General features: G+C 44.4%; 4 protein-coding genes across 4 annotated transcripts; 3 read left to right on the forward strand and 1 right to left on the reverse strand.

Moving 5' to 3' along the window:
• Positions 1-236: 236 nt before the first annotated feature.
• On the forward strand, positions 237-698 carry atoh7 (atonal bHLH transcription factor 7). Its single transcript, XM_028989303.1, has one exon. It carries the CDS (start codon positions 273-275, stop codon positions 696-698), a length of 426 nt encoding a protein of 141 aa, XP_028845136.1. The 5' UTR covers positions 237-272.
• Positions 699-2,863: 2,165 nt separating this feature from the next.
• Positions 2,864-8,479, forward strand: pkd2l1 (polycystic kidney disease 2-like 1). Its single transcript, XM_028989053.1, has 14 exons — positions 2,864-2,937; positions 3,031-3,144; positions 3,614-3,741; positions 4,150-4,403; positions 5,127-5,351; positions 5,521-5,749; positions 5,889-6,059; positions 6,802-6,983; positions 7,073-7,193; positions 7,275-7,373; positions 7,452-7,573; positions 7,653-7,770; positions 7,869-7,954; positions 8,119-8,479. The coding sequence occupies exons 1-14, from the start codon at positions 2,922-2,924 to the stop codon at positions 8,249-8,251; spliced, it is 1,998 nt and encodes a 665-aa protein (XP_028844886.1). The 5' UTR covers positions 2,864-2,921; the 3' UTR covers positions 8,252-8,479.
• A 503-nt stretch (positions 8,480-8,982) lies between these two features.
• Positions 8,983-17,529, reverse strand: tial1 (TIA1 cytotoxic granule-associated RNA binding protein-like 1). The gene is given in 14 exon segments (XM_028989077.1): positions 8,983-10,231; positions 10,318-10,353; positions 10,754-10,896; positions 10,989-11,112; positions 11,635-11,719; positions 11,810-11,905; positions 11,992-12,100; positions 12,391-12,399; positions 12,402-12,498; positions 13,905-13,992; positions 14,190-14,244; positions 14,630-14,782; positions 15,177-15,273; positions 17,204-17,529. Coding segments are annotated over 14 exon segments (1,239 nt in total). The 5' UTR covers positions 17,233-17,529; the 3' UTR covers positions 8,983-10,113.
• Positions 17,530-17,676: 147 nt separating this feature from the next.
• bag3 (BCL2 associated athanogene 3) lies at positions 17,677-21,792 on the forward strand. The gene is made up of 4 exons (XM_028989071.1): positions 17,677-18,203; positions 19,230-19,562; positions 19,933-20,277; positions 20,355-21,792. Exons 1-4 carry the CDS (start codon positions 18,012-18,014, stop codon positions 20,868-20,870), a joined length of 1,386 nt encoding a protein of 461 aa, XP_028844904.1. The 5' UTR covers positions 17,677-18,011; the 3' UTR covers positions 20,871-21,792.
• The last annotated feature ends 435 nt before the right edge of the window (positions 21,793-22,227 follow it).

The raw sequence follows: 22,227 nt of genomic DNA on the forward strand, positions 1-22,227 counted from the left end.
GAATGCGGTGTTGTAGTGTGTTTGGCTGTTGGGGGCGGGTTTAAGGGGGGAGGAGCCACCACCTGCTGCCACCTGCTCACCTCTGAATCCTATAAAAGCGTCCATCTCTCCTCGTGTCTAGCAGAGCCAAGTGCAGCTGTAATTGAACCCCGCAGCATGTAAGGAGCCTGGAGAAAAGCAGGGAACTGTGAGTTTTTTTTTTTTAAAAGAGTTTTGCCATTTTTTCTCCTCTGAAAACCATTTTGATCCTGGACAAATCAGAAGAAATCAGCATGAAGTCTTGCACATCGAGCAGTGGCGACTCTGGTTCGGAGTCCGACTCCAAGACCTCCCCCGGGAAATTTGAAGGTGCAGTGCGGCGCCGCATGGCTGCCAACGCCAGGGAGAGGAAGAGGATGCAGGGCCTGAACACGGCCTTTGACCGGCTGCGCAGGGTGGTGCCGCAGTGGGGACAGGACAAGAAGCTGTCCAAGTACGAGACGCTGCAGATGGCCCTCAGCTACATCGTGGCCCTCGACCGCATCCTGGCCGACGCTGGCAGGCACGGCGCCCTCCACAGGCAGTGGCTGGACCTGCCGCTTGACGCCTTGCAGCCGGAGGCGTACTCTTGCTTCATGATGTACGGCTCTCCCGCGGAGAGCGACCCGGCGCCGCCGACATTCCAGTGTCACCTCGAGGCCTTTCAAGTTCCGAACTGAGAGTCCCATTCAGCTCCGAACGTAACACACACCAAAAAAGGTGGGACATCTACGTCCTGAAGACCCTGAAAAACTGAGATCTGGGAACCATCTTGGTGCTGACTGAAATAAATAGATTTTTTCTTCTGTCCTCGTCGACATTTCCTACTCCTAACAACAGAAATGCCTCTTTGCCCAACAAATAATGGACAAAAAGCAGAAACATTCACCTGCGATTTTCCAGTGGTTTGTTACGTACTGTAGCCTTGTTTTGCTTTGTATCAAATCTTAAAAATAAGGTCCTGAAATAGTTTTGCTTGATAAAAGCTATTTTTTTTGTCCTTTAGCCAAACTGGCATTTCTATTGAGATATTTATTTTTGCGTATTTATTTAATTGTATTGCGTTGTATTTTGCATGTAAACTATTTTAAGAAATCGAAGTAGAGCAAAGAAAATTTGGAAGAAATTTGCACAACTCTGTAGAACTAATGTTCAGATGTTTCGCTGTAATTTAAAGACAGACGTAGGCTTGAACCGTTTCAGTAATGATGTTCATGTTAATGATGCAGCATAATTTTGTACAAAATAAATTCCTGTATACTTTTAGATATCGGTGGCGTCAATTTTTATTTCATGAATTGTATTTTGGCTCATTAATAATTGTAAAATTGTGACCCTTTTGACCTTCAGATCCACATGTGCCCCCATTTAACCCACAAGTTCATTGGCTTATCAGTATTTAAAATTACATTGAGTGAGTTTTGGTTTAAGTTCAGAAGCTATGTATATATATCGTACCAATATCCTCATTTTACAAAAGGAAGAGGAAAGTGTCCTGACACCACAGATAATTTTATTGCCCTTTCTGCAGTTTAACAAAACACATAAATAAAGTCTCTTTTTCAGTGGAGGTTTCTGGGGACTGAGATAAGGCCCCCAGGAACCCGTTACTAAGAGCCCTGACGTCACTGCTCATTCCATCATCGAGAAACGTATTCTTTTTTTTTATATAGTAAAAGAATCACATGGTTCCCTTTATTTATCCAATCGACCAAGTATTTGATTATTAGAACTGAACTAATAGATGGGAGTGTCAGCCATGGCCACCAGCAGCACCCTCCCTTTCCAGTGCACCGGCTGTAAATAATGTTCACATTGAGAACTGATGATGCGTGAGTGGACAGGGCCCAGCCCAAGACGTGGACGACTTCAGCTTCAACGGCCATTACGCTCATTGTTTCATTTCCGCCGGCCGCAAAATGTGACAGTTTCTGATGGACCTAGTGAATGGGACAGTGTCACTCGTGAAATTACTGTTACCTTCCGTGCACGTTTCTTTTTTCTCTTTCCTACTTGGTTCAGTGACAATTATGCATGTGAAGCAAATGTCAAAACACAGCATTGTCTGGTTTTTATACATGCATGGGTGGCATGCAAACGTGCATGCGTGCTTTTCATATGTGACACGCACTATGCAGATGGTCAAGCTGCTGCTGCTGCTGCTCAGATGATTGTTTGCCCTCTTTAGAAAGGCTTTTTGACAGGTGGCCGTGCGAATGGTAATATGTTCCTGCGATAATAGAGTTTATGAGGGAGTTTACTGATGCCGATTTCATTAAACAGTCAAAACATGCTGAACACCACAGCCTGGACATGCATGATAAGAGGGAATACAGGTAGGATGAGTGTCTGCCAAACATAATAATGTTTCTTTAATCAGTAATATCAAGCTTCTCCAGAACTATAATGTTATGCATATAAATGTGATATTTCTTATATTATATATATGATATATAGAGAGAATTGGACTTTTGTAAAGCTGCAGAGTAGGCGGTGCAGTATTTCATGGTGTGATGAGAGTTCAGCTCCACCCCATGTCTCCTTCATCAGATGCGCTATATAAGCCAGCGACACCTGACCCCTCCAGCCACATCCCCAGCTCTACACCACCCGGCCCGATGCAGCGCGCCAACAACCGAGCGCGGAGCCACCTGAGCGCCCAGGTGGAGTGCGAGATGGACACGCTGCCCCAGGGAGGATGGACGAACCAGGCCTACAGCGTGTCGCCCACGCTGCCGCGGGTCAGCGCCATCTACAACTCCCAGTCCTTCTTCCCGAGCTCGCTGGACGGCCCGCCGGGCCAGCTGACCCCGCCGGGTCCGAACCCGTACCCGCCCGAGACCAAGGTGCTGGCCCTGAGCCCAGTGGCGGACCAGCGGTCCTCTGGATGCTGCTCCCGTCTGATGAGAGGGATTAAAGGTGAGAACTCTTCTAAAACCTTCTACAGCTGTAATATGAACTCATCATCTGCTATTACTGGCATTTCGAAGACGCTCCTGTTCATTTTGGTAGGACTGTGGGGAACGACCATGACTGAAAACGTAACAGAGAATCGAGAAAAGTACCTTAAAACTACTCTGAGGGAGCTGTTTGTCTACATCATGTTCCTCGTGGATATGTGCTTATGTAAGTATCACCTGTAGCTCATGGCATAGAAGCTGAACGTTCTGTATTTCGGTCACTAATGCCTTGTTTGTTCAGCCATTATTGATGGTTGCTCTCCAAAACCCCTTTATAGACGATAAAATGCCAGGCTCTTGTGGTTAAAAGGGACGGCTTTGTCCAGCGGGACATTGTGAGCGAAAGACAACATCCTCTGCTGTGCTGCTGCCTTTCACTGATAACAGTCCTCTTTTGGCCTTTGTTGCTTTGTCCCGGGTCGGCCTGCATTGTCAGAGGGGCTTTTCTGCGTCAGCCGCCGTCCTCTCAATCTCTCCTTCCTCAAACAAACTAGCAGTACTGATCTGGACAAGGCTTTCACGGCGTCCCCAGGACAAGGCACCCCGCTGCCATTCTTAATGGCCCTCATCACGTGACGTAGTAGACCCTGAGCAAAGCCTGATATCTGTGGGGTGACCGTGATTGTGTCTTGCAGTGACTTATGGCATGACCAGCTCCAGCACCTTCTACTACACACAGGCCATGACAGATTTATTCGTGAACTCTCCGGGCGACGCTGGCGTCGCGTTCCAGTCCGTCGGCTGCATGACAGACTTCTGGACGGTAAGAAGCGCATTTCGAAATGAGAGGCGCGCTTCCCAACATCTCCCAACAGACCTCTGCAAATGTCCTAGACATTTAGAAATCCATTTGGAAATAATCCCAGGGACTACCAGAATAACAACTAAAACACAAAATCCATAAAAAAACTCAGTTTGATCCTTTTTAATAAATACAAACGAGTTTTTCATTATTATCCTTATATTTTTACTTTTACTGCATAAAGTTTACCAAGAATATCTGTGCTTTCTACTCCTCATATTTTACAAACAGACTTTTTATTTTAGTTTCATTTAATCTTAGTAGGGTAGTTATTTTTCATCTATTTCACCTCATTGTGCACAGTACACGAAGAAAAACGTTTCCAGTGATTTTCATGAAATGTCCTGCTTCTCTTTCCATTGGAGTCAGTATGCACAGGGCCAACTGCTGGATGGGCTCTACTGGAGCCGGTGGTACAACAACCAGTCGTTGGAATATGGGGACCAGTCCTTCATCTTCTATGAGAACATGCTGTTGGGTGTGCCCAGGATAAGGCAGCTGAAAGTAAAGAACAACTCCTGCACAGTTCACAAGGACTTCCGAGAGGAAATCGCTAATTGTTATGACGTCTACAGTGACAAGAAAGAGGACGAGTCCGAGTTCGGCCTCATCAATGGGACAGCGTGAGTCAAATCTATGTTTACTTTTTAAAAATCAGAGCAGCTCCTTTTGAGTTGCATGATGGATCTCCGCATGGTTTTACAGAAAACGCGCTTCTTCAACCAAGACACCTGGATCCAGTTCTCATGCCCATTTTGACAGTGGACACAGTTCAGCTTAGATCCCTTGTTTCTTTGGGTAAAATAGGCCAGAAAAAAAACAGGATTTACTATATTGGCCCATAATGGTTCAATTGTGAGAATGTAGTAGTAGCCTGGTGTGTAAGACACTCGCCCTTACACCCCACTGTCCCCGTCGCTACTGATTGTAAGGGGCTCTAGATAAGGGATGACAGATGAATTCCATAAATGTTCTGCATGGAGCATTTTTTTAATTATGCAAGAATGACCCAGATTAACTGTTGGGATTACCCGATTACAGCATTTATTGTATATCATGTCAAATACAGCCTAACAAATGTTACCTGTCAAGCCAGCATTAGCACTGAATTGACCCACCTTTCACTCTTTCACCGTTCCTCGTCTCCCCATTGTGGCCCATTATAGTGACCCCTGTTTCTGATTGGCCGAGGCAGTGTCTTATGGTTGTTCAGGACTTTAGAAATGCAAGTAGAACAGGCAACTAGTCAAATTTAAGGAGAAATGAATTGAAATTGACATATAATTACTCATCTTTCAGATTTGTGAGGATTCATTTTCTTTTGTGCACCTCTACTATTATTCCAGATGGCAGTACCACACAGAGAGCCAACTTAAGGGGTCAAACCACTGGGGTTTGCTGGCTACTTACAGTGGAGGGGGCTATTATCAGGACCTGACCAGGACCAGAGATGATAGCGGCAACATTTTGGCAGAGTTAAATAACAACTTGTGGCTGGACCGGGGAACCAGAGCCGTCTTCATTGATTTCTCCACTTACAATGCAAACATCAACCTCTTCTGTATCATCAGGTACCAGAAATGATCCAGAATGAGATCTTTTCCTACTCTGTGTTGCACCAGACAAGGTCAATATTTCAACATGCTTACGTGCAGGAAAATCGGAAATAACATAAGAATCTGAAAATTAGGAGCGTTTTGTCTCCAGCGGCCTTCACCATCCACCTCTTCCTTTTTCCAGGCTGTTGGTCGAGTTCCCGGCCACTGGTGGCGCGATATCTTCCTACCAGATCAGGACAGTGAAGCTGCTGCGCTACGTCACCATGTGGGACTTCGCCATCGCTGGCTGCGAGATCGTGTTTTGCGTCTTCATCCTGTACTACGTGGTGGAGGAGATCCTGGAGCTTCGCATTCACAAGCTGTCTTACTTTACCAGCATTTGGAACGTCCTTGATATTGTAATCATACTGGTATGATTATATCATAATCGTCATATACAATTTTATATTATATACATATTACATTCAGACACATTGCACAGGTCCCATTGCTCATGATTGTTTACCACCAACATGAAAAAATCTATTTCAAATCAATTATATGTTACAGCTCGCCATTGTTGCGATTGTTTTCAACGTGTTCCGAACAATCAAAGTGGACAACTTGCTGGGGAAGCTCCTGGAATATCCTGAGAATTATGCAGATTTCGAATTCCTTGGATTCTGGCAAACACAGTACAACAACATGAACGCCGTCAATTTATTCTTTGCCTGGATCAAGGTGTGCATACATCATAGACAACAAAGCATACAGTTCATTCATACTTGAGATAAATAATAGCATGCAATCCCTCGCACCACACCACTACTTTATCCCTTTCACTTCCCATTGTTCACTGCATGAAAATGACTTGGTATTTACATTCTATTACACTTTTTTTTTTCTGGATCACCACATTCTACTGTAAATTTATTTCAACATACTGACCAGGTCATCACAGGCCAAAGATAAATTAGTTACATTAACCACATTTAACCATTACTTAACCTCCACCCACTCTCCTGTAGCTTCAGTCTGGTGACATTCTTAAATCAGCAATATTAAGCCATGGAAGGTCATTAAAAATGTACTCTTCCATCTATCCATAGTTCAACTGACTCGTGTTCATTTCAGAGTCATGTGCATTACATTTACATTTACAGCATTTACCAGACACCCTTATCCAGAGCAACTTACAGTCAGTAGTTACGGGGACATCCCCCCCCCGGAGACACTCAGGGTTAAGTGTCTTGCTCAGGGACACAGTGGTAGTAAGTGGGATTTGAACCTGGTTCATAGGCGAGTGTGTTACTCACTAGGCTACTACCACCCTATGCCCCGTGAAAGGTCTAATATACACCTTTATCCCTCCACAATGAATCTTAATTCCATTTGAAGCTTTTACTCATCTAGAAGTTTGTTCACTAATTTCCCATGTTCTGCTTGGGTATAAAACTAATAAACTGGCTATGGGTGTCTACAGATCTTCAAGTACATCAGCTTCAACAAGACCATGACCCAGCTCTCCTCTACACTGGCAAGATGTGCCGCAGACATCTTTGGATTTGCCATTATGTTCTTCATCGTTTTTTTTGCTTATGCCCAGCTTGGATATCTGCTCTTTGGCAACCAGGTGGAATCCTTCAGCACATTTAGCAAATGCATGTAAGTACTAAAAAAAAAACTGAAATGTTTCCGTGTCAATGATAAGCATTTTTGTCATATTTCACATTTCCTGGTTCATATGATTCCAGTTTTACGCAGTTCAGAATCATTCTTGGGGACTTCGACTACAACGCTATCGACCAGGCCAACCGCGTCCTGGGGCCAATTTACTTCTTCACCTACGTCTTCTTTGTCTTCTTCGTGCTACTTGTAAGTCTGAGACGCAACACGATTTCATAAGTCGGCTACAGTAAGGTAGCTGTGAGCATTTCCTGTATTTTCTTTCTGAAGAACATGTTTCTGGCAATTATCAACGACACCTATACAGAGGTGAAGGAGGAGCTGGCCTCTCAGAAGGATGACCTCCAAATTAGCCAAATCTTAAAGCAGGTATGAAAGCCTACATAGAACATAGGACCCCGGCCTCACCTAATCAACATTAATTCATGTAATTAATACACATTTCAGAGCTATGCAAAGACATTCATGAAACTAAAACTCAAAAAAGAGAAGATTTCTGATGTTCAAAATGCTCTGCAATCTGGATCGAAGGAACTGGAGTTCAAGGCTTTCAGGGACAACCTGAAGGAGTAAGTGGCTTGGAATTTTTTTTTATGTAAATGAACGAGTGGTCATGTTAATACATCTCGACAACCTTTCTCTACAAAGTTTGGGACATAACGACCAGGAGATTTCAGCAACGTTTGCAACTTTTGATCGGGATGGCAATAATATTTTGGACAAGGAAGAACAGGAGATGATGAAGCGCGAACTGGAAGAGAAGAGGGTATGATGATAACAACAATAATAATAATAACAACAATAATTACACTTATCAATGACAACCTCACCCATCATTTGCATTTCTTGTCTTTGACGCACCAGGACGCTCTGAGCGTGGAGCTCCAAAACCTCGGAGATCAAGCACAAGAGAGCAATTCTGCTCCTGTGCCTCAAGACGAGTTCCAAATGTATGCACACGGGCATTTTAAATGATTCACCATAAAGTTTTTAAATATTGTCATTATGAGTCTATATTTCCGCAGGAGATAGAAGCCTGGTCATTGTAATGATGTCCAGCCGAGAGGGCCGTGCTTATTAAGGACTTGTGTGTGTGTGTGTGTATTTATTCAAGGCTGGTCAGACAGGTCCTTCAGCTGGAAAACGCAGTATCAGCTATTATGACCAACATGGACACGGTCATGAAGAACCTGCAGCTTAAAGCAGCCGGCGGAAATCATGTAAGATGCAGGGCCATGACGCTATAAAAAGCTATTCGGTTTAACACAGTGAATTATGTGAATAAGCGCTTTCGTATCATGCATCAGACCGGTTCTGCTACGTCAACCATCACCACCATTTCTTTCCTGTTCAAGGACGAAACGGCCTCAGGCGGCAACGTGACGGTGAACCTGCAGGGAGAACCGGGGGGAGGGTTCCGCTCTTGGTCGCCCACCAACCCAATGGGAAGTGGTGCAGCCGGTCACACCGCCACAAACCCCCTGTACCCAAACGTGGGCTGGCTGAAGGCACCGGAGACGCGTCAGTAGGACGAGTCTGGGGAATTCTGAATGTACTGATGAAAAGTCCTTATGGACAAACACGAAATTGTAAAACACCACACAAATAATTTTCTGTTCAAATTGCCATATATAAATAACCTGTACTTACCTTTTTTGCAACAGAATAGAAAGAAAATATATATATTTGAATAGGTAGCTGCTTTTAAATGTTGAGCAATTTCTCTTAGCATCTAATATTAAAACCTATTTATTCTTAATTATTACAACGTAATAGATATGAGATATAGATATGTAAGCATGATTTAGTATAGTAAACAAAGATTTCCCTTGTCATGTAATAATAAGCGCTATAGATTTGTTTAACTAGCATCGAACCACCTGACTTATATCTGTTAATAAATGCTCCGTGAATGTTATTAGAGCGGTCTCTGCATTTCCATATCAAATCGTGAATAAAGTGTTAGCAAGGCAAAAGGTTTTCCATCAAATGCTCAACTTTATTCTGACATTTTTGCCATTTACATTCTTACTGCAACCCCCAACAACACAGATTAAAAACATGCAGTTCACTCTCAAATCGCTTTTCACAGCATATCTGGCTACTAGCTGAAAATGGCACGCAAAATTTGTCAAAACTGCAGGTAGACAAAGACGTAAGAGGGCTTTTTAAAACTCATCGTGACCTCACCTCCACTGCGGGCTTCGTACTGCGAGTTACAGATGTGCGTTAACTGACTTATTAACGTTAAGGCTTCGTTGAAAATTATCGTGAATTTGTTTCATATGCCAGTCACGCGTTTACGTTGGGAGTCTGTTATGTACAGCATAAGATTATTTATAGATTCCTATTATTACCAATAACGCATGCTCTGGGGAAAAACAACGTTATCAAAGTTTATGTACACGCGTTGACCTCGCTACGGTTTTCTCTGAGGTGAGAAGTATTCCAAAATGGCGCATAATACGACAGCATGAGGATTTGCACCTGATGACTGGACTTCAGTTATGATGTTGGGGACAGTGATGCCGAGGTGGTTTAAATAGACCCAACAGCACGTAGAAATTCATATACGTTTCGACATTTACAAGAAACAGGGGGGGCCTACGCATGTTCTGCTGAACCAGAGAGCTTGGCGCCGTACATACAAAACGTGAGGTGACGAGACAGCAAGCAAACACATGATCAGCCCGTCGGTTTCAAAAAGCACGCTTTTCGGATCATTTACAACGTACATTTTCTGCAATGTAGCTGTGCAAACCCTGTATTGAACCCAAAAAAAAAAAAAAGAAATCCCTTGCCACGGTTTTAGGACGTGAATGAACAAAATGTGGGTGGAAAAAAAAAAAAGAAAAAAAAGTTCCATACCTTCTTTTCACTCCGCTTTTCTGCCATAAAATAAGGAGTGAGAGAAAGAGACAGAATATTATTGTACAGGAGTTTTTGTTGGTACAGAAGCACTAAAACATTTCTTAAGCCCAATCTGCTGTGGACAGTCCCATCCAGCCGTTTTAAAAGGCGTTGGCCTCTCAGACAGGGGTGGGTTTATTCCAAGTGGTGGTACACGCGTCTCTGGATCCAAATAATTGATGGCGACTGAAGAGAAAAATCACTGCGTTTGATAGCCTGCCATCCCAAAGCTGGCCTGGTTGGGCATCACTGGGCCGGGCTGTCCCTGTGACTGCTGGGTCCCGAACCCTCCGACCCATGCAGGAGACTGAGACTGGCTGAAATGGGGAAGAGGGGGAAAGGAAAGGTGAAATTTTCAACCAAGTCTACATTCCTACACGAAAAACCGTGTTGTATTAGTCACCTTGAAACGTTCTGTGCAGCTGCCAGTATGGAGTCCCTGTGAATGAGACATTTTCAGAAACTGAAATTAAACTTCTGGGGAATGTAGACCGTATGCATTTATATTTACAGCATTTATCAGACGCCCTTTTCCAGAGCGACTTACAATCAGTAGTTACAGGGACAGTCCCCCCCCTGGAGCAACTTAGGGTTATGTGTCTTGCTCAGGGACACAATGGTAGTTAGTGGGATTTGAACCTGGGTCTTCTGGTTCATAGGCGAGTGTGTTACCCTCTATATTGCCCAAAATCACATTCAGCAGGTCTCAATGAGATTAGGTTAGGTTAGAAATCTCATTTTCATACAAACGTCACAATATACCACATCAGTAAAAACCACTGTGTGCTGGTCGTTTTCCTCCAGCTCAGTTACAAATTTCCTGAGTGAACTAAACTTACTCCATCCCAAAGCCTTGCTGGTTCCACGTCTGACTGTACATTCCATAAGAGGGTACTTGCCACCCATTTGTCATATACTGGCCATATTGCTGCTGAGGATTTCCGTACATCTGATTCCAGTGTCCCCACTGGCCATACTCCACCTGTTCAACAAATCAGTACAATGCTGCTTGACATCGGAGCAGAATCCACTCATCCACTTCAAAACAAGACTGTCGCCAACTCCTTCCATTACCTGCTGGACATTTTTGCCCATGTCAGGCGACTCCTTGCCCCAGTAGCACTTTACAACATGGCTCTCTATGGTCGTTCCGTTCACTGAGACGATGGCGTGGGCTGCACTTTCATGAGTGGAGAACCTACCAGGTCAGAGCAGTTGGTCAGACCCACTCAAAATCCTGAGGTGAGAACTAGTTCACCTTCATTTGCCCAAACGAAAACATCAAAAAGAGTTTATGGACTAAGCCGGGCCATTGTTCTTGATTAGAGGTGCAGCACCATCTAGTGGTGTGCATGTGCAATTTTAAAGAGCACGCTGCAGGGCTGTGATTGTCAATGTGATACACAGCGCAGTACACAATGACACAACGAAATGGGTCCTCTACTTTTAACCATCACCCTTAGTGTGAAGTGTGAGGGGACGGTGCTTTGCTCAGTGGCACCTTGGCGGCTCGGGATTCGAACCAGCAACCTTCTGATAACAGGGCCGCTTCCTTAACCGCTAGGCCACCACTTTTTTGTGGTAGTAAGGGGGGTTTGAACCTGGGTCTTCTGGCTCATAGGCGAGTGTATTACCCACTAGGTTAGTAGTGTTCTCATGCTAAGCCACATTATAATATTTGGAACACTAAACCAAAGTAAAATGTAATCAGATGGAGCACCTGATAAATGAATAGCCTTTCTCTGGGAAAACTCTGATCTCCATGATTTGCCCAAAAGGTGAGAACGTCTGACGCATAAGGTGCTCTGTAACAGAGAAGGAACCAAGAAGGAGCGTATTATAAAATGATGCGCAGGAAATATTCAAAGGAGAAAATACAGGCTGTAAACGTGTACCTGAGAGTCCAGACTGAATTCCGCCACAGTACACAGTACAGTTCTGGGGACTCGACTGGTTCACCACATCCTCAAAGCGAAGCTGCTTTGAGCTGTCTACAACACATTCAAATATATAAAGTCAATTTCATGCGCCACAGGATGCAAAAGGGATTCTTTTATTCATCAGTTTCTTATCTTACTGTCTTGTACGCTCTTGGGTGCAGGAGGTTTTCGAGTAGCCCAGTTAGTCCGAATCTGGCGCCCCCCAAGCCACTGCCCTCCCATGTGTACAATGGCGTTCTCGGCGTCCTAGAATGAAAAGGAAAACTGAAGGTTTACAATCCATTCCTTAAAAGAAAAAGACTCAAAAATATATTATTCTGATCATGTGGCTATATATTATTTAAGCTAAACTATATCTACAAAAATGTATGAAAAAATTGTTCTACATTTGTAGAGTATATAATTGTATTCAAACTTTTCAACTTGAATGATGTAAACTACAATGTTACACAACAGAATTGATGTTTTCAATATTAAACTGTTAATGTTTTAAGCTAACTTGTATGTATATAAGAGTAAACAGAAATAGAAATAACCTTCACTCTGTGTTCCTGCTCTGGAGCCTTACCAGTTTGTTATAGAAGGACACAAATCCATACCCCTTAGATTTCCCTGTAGTCATGTCCTTCACCACGCGCGCGTCCCTGTGGGAAGAAATGAACACAATATCCTGGTCAGTCCCTGCAGGCCAGCATGCCAGTCAACTCAAAAGGATCCACACACTGAGACTCACTCCTACACGCTTATCCCAAGACTCTAGTTTGCTATTCTTTTTACATTACTTATCCTCAAAGTGATAAGGCTGAGAGCCAAACTGCATTTGAACAGAAGGATAATGAAAAAACAGATACATTAAACATGCAAACTACACATTTACGGGAGTTAGTTGGGGTAGGCTCATTTTTATTTACGGTTTATAATCCCAGGGTTTGTAACCCTGATTGTTAATCATTTAAAGCAAACATGTCAACTCTTACTGTTTGTCACCATGCATAGCTAAATCTCATGGTTCTCACGCTACCAGTAGAAATTAACTGAATATATAGATTTATTTATATATACATATACATAATACGCATACACATTATACAAATATCAAGAGAAAAAAAGGAATTAAACGGCATACATGGCCTGTTAACAGATTTCTTTATTTTTCCTGGTCAATTCTTTACCACCAATATGGAGTTTGGGAAGCTGCAAATTTCGAGAAATTGACATTTTCAGAAATTTTGGAGAATCAAAACTAGAAATCAACACAACTATGCAAAAACCATCATGAAACAACATTTAAAATGAAAACACAAGTCTAAGAGGAAAATATTGAAGTTGGTTAAAAAAAAAAAAAATCTACACTATAAGGTTAATAACAAGTACTGCATTGTAAAATGAAAAGAGTAAATAGATGGAATAATAATAATAATAATAAAAAAAAAAAACTACATCTGAGTTTTCCAGCGCGCACAGTTCCTTGCTGTTAGCCTTCAAGCTCCTGTCCAATCCTATGTGCATTCTGTAAAATAACCAGAGTGCTATTACTGAACTGGGACTGACAGCTCGGAGGAAACGAAAAGTTGTTCAGATTTACAGACACAGAAACGTGGAGTAGCGTTTTACACGTACATGACAAGTCAAAAAAATACTTACCAGACTTTCTAAACGGTACCTACAAAGCACAAGAGGGCAGTCGACATGGACCTTTCTCACGACTAAGGAACACCTACAAAGACTGTTTAACAAGTCTGCTGGGCAGCGTGTGGCGATTCTTTCCTTTCCTTGTTCGGTTACGATACAAATGTTCAAATCCTAGATCCCCCATGTGTATAAAAAGATTGAGGCTCACAAGGAAAGCATGATTCCTCAGCTTGAACACAAAATTTTACATACATGCTTTAGTTTCAACTGTCTTGCGCAGTCTCTGTTAAATGTGACGGTATATTGATATAAATTCACTTTGGTTAAAGAGTGACAAGCAGGAGTTTAGGCTAAAACACGCAAGCACATTAAACAAAACCATTTAGACAAAGAAAGGTGGTAAACGCTCAACACTTACGAGATTTTCCCAAAGGGTGCAAATGCAGCTTTGATATCCTCAGTGGTAATCTCAGGACTCAAATCTCCCACAAAGACATGAAAATGATCTACAATAAAAAAAAATTTAAAAAATTTAAAAAATACAAGTGACTATGCACGGAAAGCATTTTTTCAGAATCACGATGTGCACTGTATATGACTTTAATCATAATGGATTTATTGTTTAATTTAGGTATATAGAGAAGAACGCCTATGTGGATTACTCACCTATATATCACCCACCCACACCCACACCCACACTTACTGGATGTATCTTTTTTCTGACTGCTTGGAGTTGTGGCCCAATTTACTTTGACTTCCTAAAGAGATAAATTGCATTAAGAGAAAATATACCAGCAATAACAACTTCAGAGCAAGCTACATGCATTAAAGAACCACCTATGAACGTCTGCTGTTTAAATCCCCATTTACCAAATCTGTGTTTTTCAGTGACTGGTCCATTTTTCAAACGCTACACAGTGACTAGTTAAAACACAAACTACATTGTTGAGCTGTTGCATGACACACCCCACATACAGACGTTCATTCAGCCGTGCTACATATGTATAATAATGCTGGAGTCTTCGAATTCTGAAAAGCAGTGAACTGAGAGAAGTGGATTCCGCTACATGTTGCATGGCTGAAGCAATTCGGTATTCGTTTTTGGAGGGTTTTTCTGCATTGTGCCCCAAAACCAATAACTACCTTTCCAAGTATCTTCCTGCCATTCATTGCGGCTAGTGCAGCAGCAGCATCTCTGTGCTCAAAGAACTCCACAAAGCAATATGGGTCATTGCTTGTGTGCTGAAAAAAAGAGAATTCAACAGAAGAGCTCATTCTCCTGCTGCTATCGGATAGCTGAGAAAGAAAGTAAAAAAGAGAGGAATTACTGCACAATTGTGATTCAATTCAAAATTCTGCCACACTTGTGGCACATGACAGTAAAATATATTAAAAAAACAGTCAATTACAATGTACAATTACAATCTTAACAGATTTCTTGTTTCAATGCCAATGCTCTAAAATAAGATGGCCATACCAAACACATACAAAAAATGAACATCTTGCTCAGATTAATATATTAATATGCACATTAAAAAGTTGTAAGAAGACATTTATTTCAAAGTCTGTCATGCTGATGTGTGCAATTACACTGATAAAACATATCAAATCACTCACATAAAAAATAAATAAATAAATAAATAAATAAAACATTTAACATTTAAAAAATAATAATAACAATGATCCTTACCTCTGTTATCATTTTACAGCTTTTACATGGCCCAATCTGTGTGAACAACTGAAGAATCAGATTCTCTGTTACATCTCTGGACAGGTTTCCCACATAACTTGGAGAGAGAGAATAAACATAAGCGAGTTACATATGCAGTGAATCGCAATGACAATCACTTTACTTTCACTTATGGCCGGTTATATTTATTTCTGCTTTTTTTTTTTTTTTTTTTTTTACAAGAAGTGACATTTCTTTTCTGCTTTGATTTTCCCCCCTCAGTTTCTTAAAGGTCCCCTATCATGAAAATTTGACTTTGTGACATGATTTAACATTAATACGAGTTCCCCGAGCCTGTCTATGGTCCTGCAGTGGCTAGAAATGGCGACAGGTGTAAAGAGCGCTTTGGCCAATCTGCTTCACCATTCAGAGAACGGCAGCGCAGGTGGTCAGATCTGGATTCTGTCCCCTTATGATGTCATAAGGGGAAAGGTTACCTCACGTTTCTCATGCTTTTTCCGCCAAGAGAATTGCCCCTCCCCTAAAACATGATCCGGTGGTAGTGGTAGTAGCCTAGTGTGTAACACACTTGCCTATGAACCAGAAGACCCAGGTTCAAATCCCACTTACTACCATTGTGTCCCTGAGCAAGACACTTAACCCTAAGTTGCTCCAGGGGGGGACTGTCCCTGTAACTACTGACTGTAAGTCGCTCTGGATAAGGGCTTCTGATAAATGCTGGAAATGTAAATGATCCACACCGGCAATCCCGGCTTCCATATGAGCAAAGCATTGCAGTCGCTTGGTGGTTGGAAGTAAAAACTTTTTTTTTTTTATCGCGGCAAACAGTGTTGATGACGTAATTTCCACGAATGCCCCCCAACTTCTATAGGCCGCTCTCATTAGCATTTAAAGCTACAGACCCGGTCCTGGGGAAATCTCATTGTGGGACTGGATCAAAGTGGCTGTAATTCTGCACCGAGGCCAAATTTCGGAAAGAGGCTTGGTATGGTATTAGGGGACCAATAAAACCGATATAAAAAGCAGGGGAAAAAAAAATCATAATAGAGGACCTTTAAAATCTCTCAATGTTGCCAAAGTCACGTCATTTATCAAGACTGCATGGGCACTGCAAGCACAAATAAATATTATTTGATCAGCAGAAATATTTTGGACTTAACTGGACCCACTTGTCAGAAATATGACAAGGAATTTTCTGGATTACCGCATGGGAGTCTCAGATTACATGAACCATAAAACCAGTCACACTGATCACACGCGTGTCTCACGTCCCAACATGAGACATGACGGTCCATCGTGACGCGGGCCATTCATGCTGAAATCTAGACTGTTCTAAAGGACACGGACACCCCACAACGACAAAAGTAATTTTACCATCAAAGTTGTGAAATGACGTGCCACCTGTTAAACGTTAAAACAAAAGCCTTCATTAACATTTTGACTCTAGCATTTATACACTCATCTTAATGCATTGCAGTGTGACGTGTCAAATTTGCAATCTAATCTCAAATAGCCAATAGGGCAATATTATACAACAGAAACTTTATTTGAACCGGTGTGGTTTTATATATATATATATATATGAGACGCATTTTTTCGGTTGTTAATGTCCAACTTGAGCATAATTTCCATTTCCGGCTTGCTCCGCTTACACAACTGCTCAGACGGGCCACATGACATTCTTGCACAACTAAAAATTGCACAGTTCAACAAATTCTTTTTCCGCCTGACAAGTTTCGAGAAATAAAATATTTATATTTATTTTATTTTTTTTTAAGCAGGCCATCGATTGCTAAATAAACCGAGGGGCCGCTACACTAGGCCGGGGCGAACGTGTGACTTCGTTCGCCGCGGCTACGAAATGCGCGCATAACGCGTCAGTCGGCCCGGCTGCTGCTGCGGCGGCGGCGGCGACGGCGACGGCGACGACCCGGGCGCCTGCGGGGCCACCGAAAGGGTAACGCTGGGCCGGCTAGCAGCCGAGCTAAAATCGCTGGGAGTTCAGGTTCGGCCGCGCGTCTACTTACAGGGTTTTGGGGTGGCTTTCGTCTTCCATGTTCGAATGCCGACTAATGTGTTCTTACAAAAAAAAATTATGTATATATATCGAGATCGGGCGGAAAAAAGAAGAAGAAGAAGAACAAAAACAACAACAACGCTCGGGCTATTTGCTTTGCCTGGCAAGCGCTTAATGTAGAAAATGGCGGAAACCGGCTGGCCGGGCAGGCGCCTGGGCGCTTTTGCGCATGCGCGTCGGTACACGGGGCAGGGGCATGTTCGTGCGTTTTTTTTTTTATACGTATAATCGTCTAAGACGCTGCGAACCAGCGCAACACGCGTGTGCACTCGCACCCCACGCTTTTCACTTTTCACGACGGTCGCCGCGACGTTGTCCCCCTAACCGCCCTGTCATTGCTGGGCGCTTTTGCGCATGCGCGTCGGTACACGGGGCATGGGCATGTTCGTGTGTTTTTTTTTTTATACGTATAATCGTCTAAGACGCTGCGAACCAGCGCAACACGCGTGTGCACTCGTACCCCGCGCTATTCACTTTTCACGACGGTCGCCGCGACGTTGTCCCCTAACCGCCCTGTCATCGCCGGGCGGCCGTGCGCCAGTAAAGATGGCACGACGTGCGTTACGTAAGGAAGAGATCCAAAAGGGCAGCGTTAAAGGAATTCGTACATAGGATGTAATAATAATCAGGGCTGGGTCCCGGCGCACGCTAGAACTTTCTCGGCTGTGTGTCACATCGCGATCCAGCCAACCCCCCCCGCCCGCCCGCCGCCACACGTCACCTAACGGGATCTTTAAAGGATCCGTAGATGGACTGAAATGGCTCAATACTCCAGACCGGGGCTTCCTCGGAGCATGAGGACGCAGTCGCCAATGGTCGCGATGGCCGCGAACGACCCTCTTCCTCCGGGCTGGGAAATAAAGATCGACCCGCAGACGGGCTGGCCGTTCTTCGTGGATCACAACAACCGGATAACCACATGGAACGACCCGAGGCACGACGGCAAGAAGGTAGCGCGTACTGTCCTTCCCGAACCCTGTTCGAGGGAAGTTTTTTTTTAATTATTACTATTTCTTTATTGCGTGCCATGTCATTGCTGTCGAGTAGGCGACACACTCTCCATAGGACATTCCAGTTGAATGTTGTTGCGCGTTTAAACCCGACGTTTTGTGTGATCTCTTGATAGAGAGAGAGAGAGAGAGAGAGAGAGAGAGACGACGTGCCACGATGTTCCGACGACGCACTTGTACAGTGATTCATTCGCGCCGTAAATAGTACAGCGCCGACATGGCCCACCATTGTGGCGGGTTGAACGGACGCAGCCGCCCCGGAATATTCCCGTGTTGTGATCTCAGGCCGGCTGGATTGTGCGTGACGCACTGCAGTTCTCCACGATGTTTATTTAAAGGTTCCCAGTGGCTCGTCCAGTGGCTCCCCAGCCCGAAAGTTTCCTATACAAGGGATTTAAGGCGGAACTTTCTGTAACTAGCACTCAAATTATCACAATTATTATTATTATTATTATTATTATTATAGGCCTTGGTTGGTTTTTCTAGTGGACCTGGAAAAATCCCCCCAGCAGTTGGCATCTTCCATTAGAAAGATCAACACCATTGCTCTTGTCCAAAGTTAGTGTCACCAAGAACATGCTGGAAAGACGCAGCTGTCGGGAGATAAAACGGGTGCGGTGGCGGGTGCTGCTTCCATGTTAAAATGGCAGAGGGCACAGGGTCATTTTGACCCGCTCGGAACATTCGCTTCAAGTGTTCATTGGAATTGTAGGGACCAGTTAAATTAAGTGAGGAGAACTGGGTTTCAGTCTCAAGTCATTTAAATTCTGGGACTTTTATTTTTTATTTTTTTTTATATATATATAAAAAGTTTTGGCTCTTTCATGGGGTCTTACAGGATCCTCCCATGCATATGCTGACAGCTGAACTTCCAAAGTTAATAATTTCTTGGTTACAACCTGGCGACCTCTCTCAGTGTTGGTGAATCAAAAACCTCCCTTGCACTTTGACCTTTTTTCCTCCTAGACAAGCCAAATATCATCCAACGGGCCCTGTGCACCCCAAGAGTCCTCGCCACAGGAGGCCCACAAGTCCTTTGTTAGAGAGATGAAACACCCCATCCTCCGCCAAGGCTACATCTCCATTCCAGTGTCCCACGAGAACGTCGACGCCCGCCAGCCCTGTTTCACCTACAAGCAGCCGCCCGGCCTCCAGAGCATCAGGACGGAGGGACGGACGCCCTCCCCGACCCCCGCGGTGCACTGCCGCCCCCGGTCTCCCGCGCAGGTCCCGTCAGAGAGTCCCTGTCACCCCGAAGCCCACTGCTTGTCGTGTTCCCCGGGCTCACAGGGTCCTGAGGTGAGAGGAGGTTTTGTTCTTTTTCAGGTTTTAGTTTAGTTTTATTTTTGTATTTTTTTGCACAGCCATCCTTATTATTGGGGCAGTGGTGGCCTAGCGGTTAAGGAAGCGGCCCCCTAATCAGAAGGTTGCTGGTTCGAATCCCGATCTGCCAAGGTGCCACTGAGGTGCCACCGAGCAAAGCACCGTCCCCACACACTGCTCCCCGGGCACCGGTCATGGCTGCCCACTGCTCACTCAGGGTGATGGGTTAAATGCAGAGGACAAATTTCACTGTGTGCACTGTGTGCTGTGCTGCTGTGTATCACATGTGACAATCACTTCACTTTCATATTTCATTTTCATATTATTCTCCGCTGTCTTCTCCCAGGTTCATCACAGTACCTTGCAGCATCAGCCATCTCAGCGCGCCAGCTCGAACGCTCGCCCCAGCAGCACCGGCGTCCCCGTGGGCTATATTCCCATTCCGGTCATCCACGAGGGCGGCGCCTCGCCGTCTCAGCAGAACCCCGCCTTCCACTCGCAGCGCTTCACACCCGCGCACGCTGAATACCAGGCCCCGTTCCACTCCCGTCAGCCAGAGGAGTGGGGCGGGGCCCACCGCGACGTCCCCGTCCACGCCGCGCCGAGTCGCGAATCGGTGCCGGTCCACCTGCCGCCTCACGTTAGGTGCCAGTCGCCGGTCAGAGCGCAGGTCATGGGAGAAAGGCCACAGGTGGGTGTTAGCGGTCCGTTTTTTATTTATTATCGTATGTTACATTACGGGTTCGTAATGTTTCCGTCTTGCCGCAGGTCCTCGTCGTACAGAAGGACCCCGTTCCCAGAGCGGAGCAGGAGGTTCCCGGCAGCCCGCCCAGAGCAGATGAGCCGTCGCCGCAGCAGACCCCGCAAACGCCGCAGGAGACCGCCGTCCCCGTCCCCGTCCCGGAGAAGCCGGGAGGTCAGGAAGAGGTTCCAGCGAAGGCGGAGCCCGAGCCGATGGCCGAGCACCCGGGACTGGCGAAGGTGCAGCAGATAGTGGAGCGGGTGGCCAAACTGGAGCAGGAAGTGAAGCGGTTCGGTGGCAGAAAGAATGACAAAAAATACTTGCTGCTGGAAGAGCTGTTGACCAAAGAGCTGCTGGCCCTGGACTCTGTGGACCCCGAGGGACGGGCAGACGTGCGCCAGGCGAGACGGGACGGCGTCCGCAAGGTCCAGACCATTCTGGAGGACCTGGAGGCGTTCGGCGTACCAGTGCCTTTCAGCGAGGACCCTGCCGATGCCACCTGCCTGCCTCCGAAAGGCCAGGCCGACGTGGAGATGTCATAAGCGGCGTCCCCGCCAATCACGGAGCACTTCTCGTCCCCTCAAGCCGCGTTTTGGCTGCTGCGATTATGAGTTGCATGCGTAAATTATTTAACGTTTTCTCCGCCGACGTTTAAATGTGACTGGTTACTGAGTGTGGCTGTGTTCGATAATGTAATGGTATTGTTGCCTTTCACCAAGCCAAATGTGTTGTAGAAGGACCATCGTTATATCGACCGTCGTATCCGGGAAGGACTTGGATAAGAGGCCTTTATGCAAAAAGCAACCTGTTGTTATTTTTTTCTCTTTGCGTCCACCTTGGGACAGTTGCCTTTAAACCATCCAGAGTGGTTATTATAAAGTTATAAAGTTTTGTTTGTTGAGCCGTTTGCTACGTAAAATCTTCCCATTTACCCACAAAGGTCCTAAAAAAAAAAAAAAAAAAAAAAAAACTACATACCTGAAGATAGGTTTAGATCAAAGTGGCCCATGAGCAACGGACGCTTCGTCCAGTTGTCCCTTTTCGCCATCCTGGCTGTGGTTCGCAGCTCCACTTTGTCCACGCCTTGCTGCTTTCCTTAATGCCCAGTTGGTGAGGTTTCAATGTGTATTATATGTTTACAAAAGAGTAATAAAAACGACTAAGATATTTTTCCTTAATACACACAGTATATATTTTTGTGCCAAAGTCAAGAGATTTCTACGATGCTGGGATCGATTGTGAAATGTCCATTGTCTCCGTTGAGAAATGTTTTATTCTCATCCCCGTGTCTTTTAATGTCTGTGAGAATGGCTTTCACGGTGTGCTCTTCTTCTTCTTCTTTTTCCCCTTTTTCGTTTGTTTTCATCACTGCTTTGGAGTTTCAGTTTGTTGCAGTGTGGACATTTTCAGGTCACAACTGCATGGCTGCAAATAAATGTAAAAATCCGTTTGAGCACTACCTTTCACGCTGTGTGGGTTGTTTTTTTTTTTTTTACTTTTACTTTTAATGTTTTGCAGCTTTGTTAGAGAACTGACCACAGATTCTCAGCCAAAAGGAAGCAGGACGAGCAGTTTACTGCCGTTCAGAAGTACCGCATCTCACTTTTAATCATGAAACTATTCATGTTGTAGTTCATTAAGAACTACAACATTACACAATTTAAAGGAATAATATTTCATTCCGGTTTCCAGTTTGAAAGCCTAAATGGAAAAGCAACTGTATTAAGACACATTCTTTATAGTCTTCACATCACTGACCGAAAGGAAATGTGTCAGACAGAGGAAGCCAGGGGAGGGGGGCACACTAATCAGAATATTCCTTCATGCTTCTGGATTCATGCTTGGTAGCTTCATTTATTTGAACAGGTTCCATACTAACCTGAGCAGAGAATATATAAT

The sequence above is a fragment of the Denticeps clupeoides genome, chromosome 8, assembly GCF_900700375.1.
Source record: "Denticeps clupeoides chromosome 8, fDenClu1.1, whole genome shotgun sequence".
Classification (NCBI taxonomy): Eukaryota; Metazoa; Chordata; class Actinopteri; order Clupeiformes; family Denticipitidae; genus Denticeps; species Denticeps clupeoides.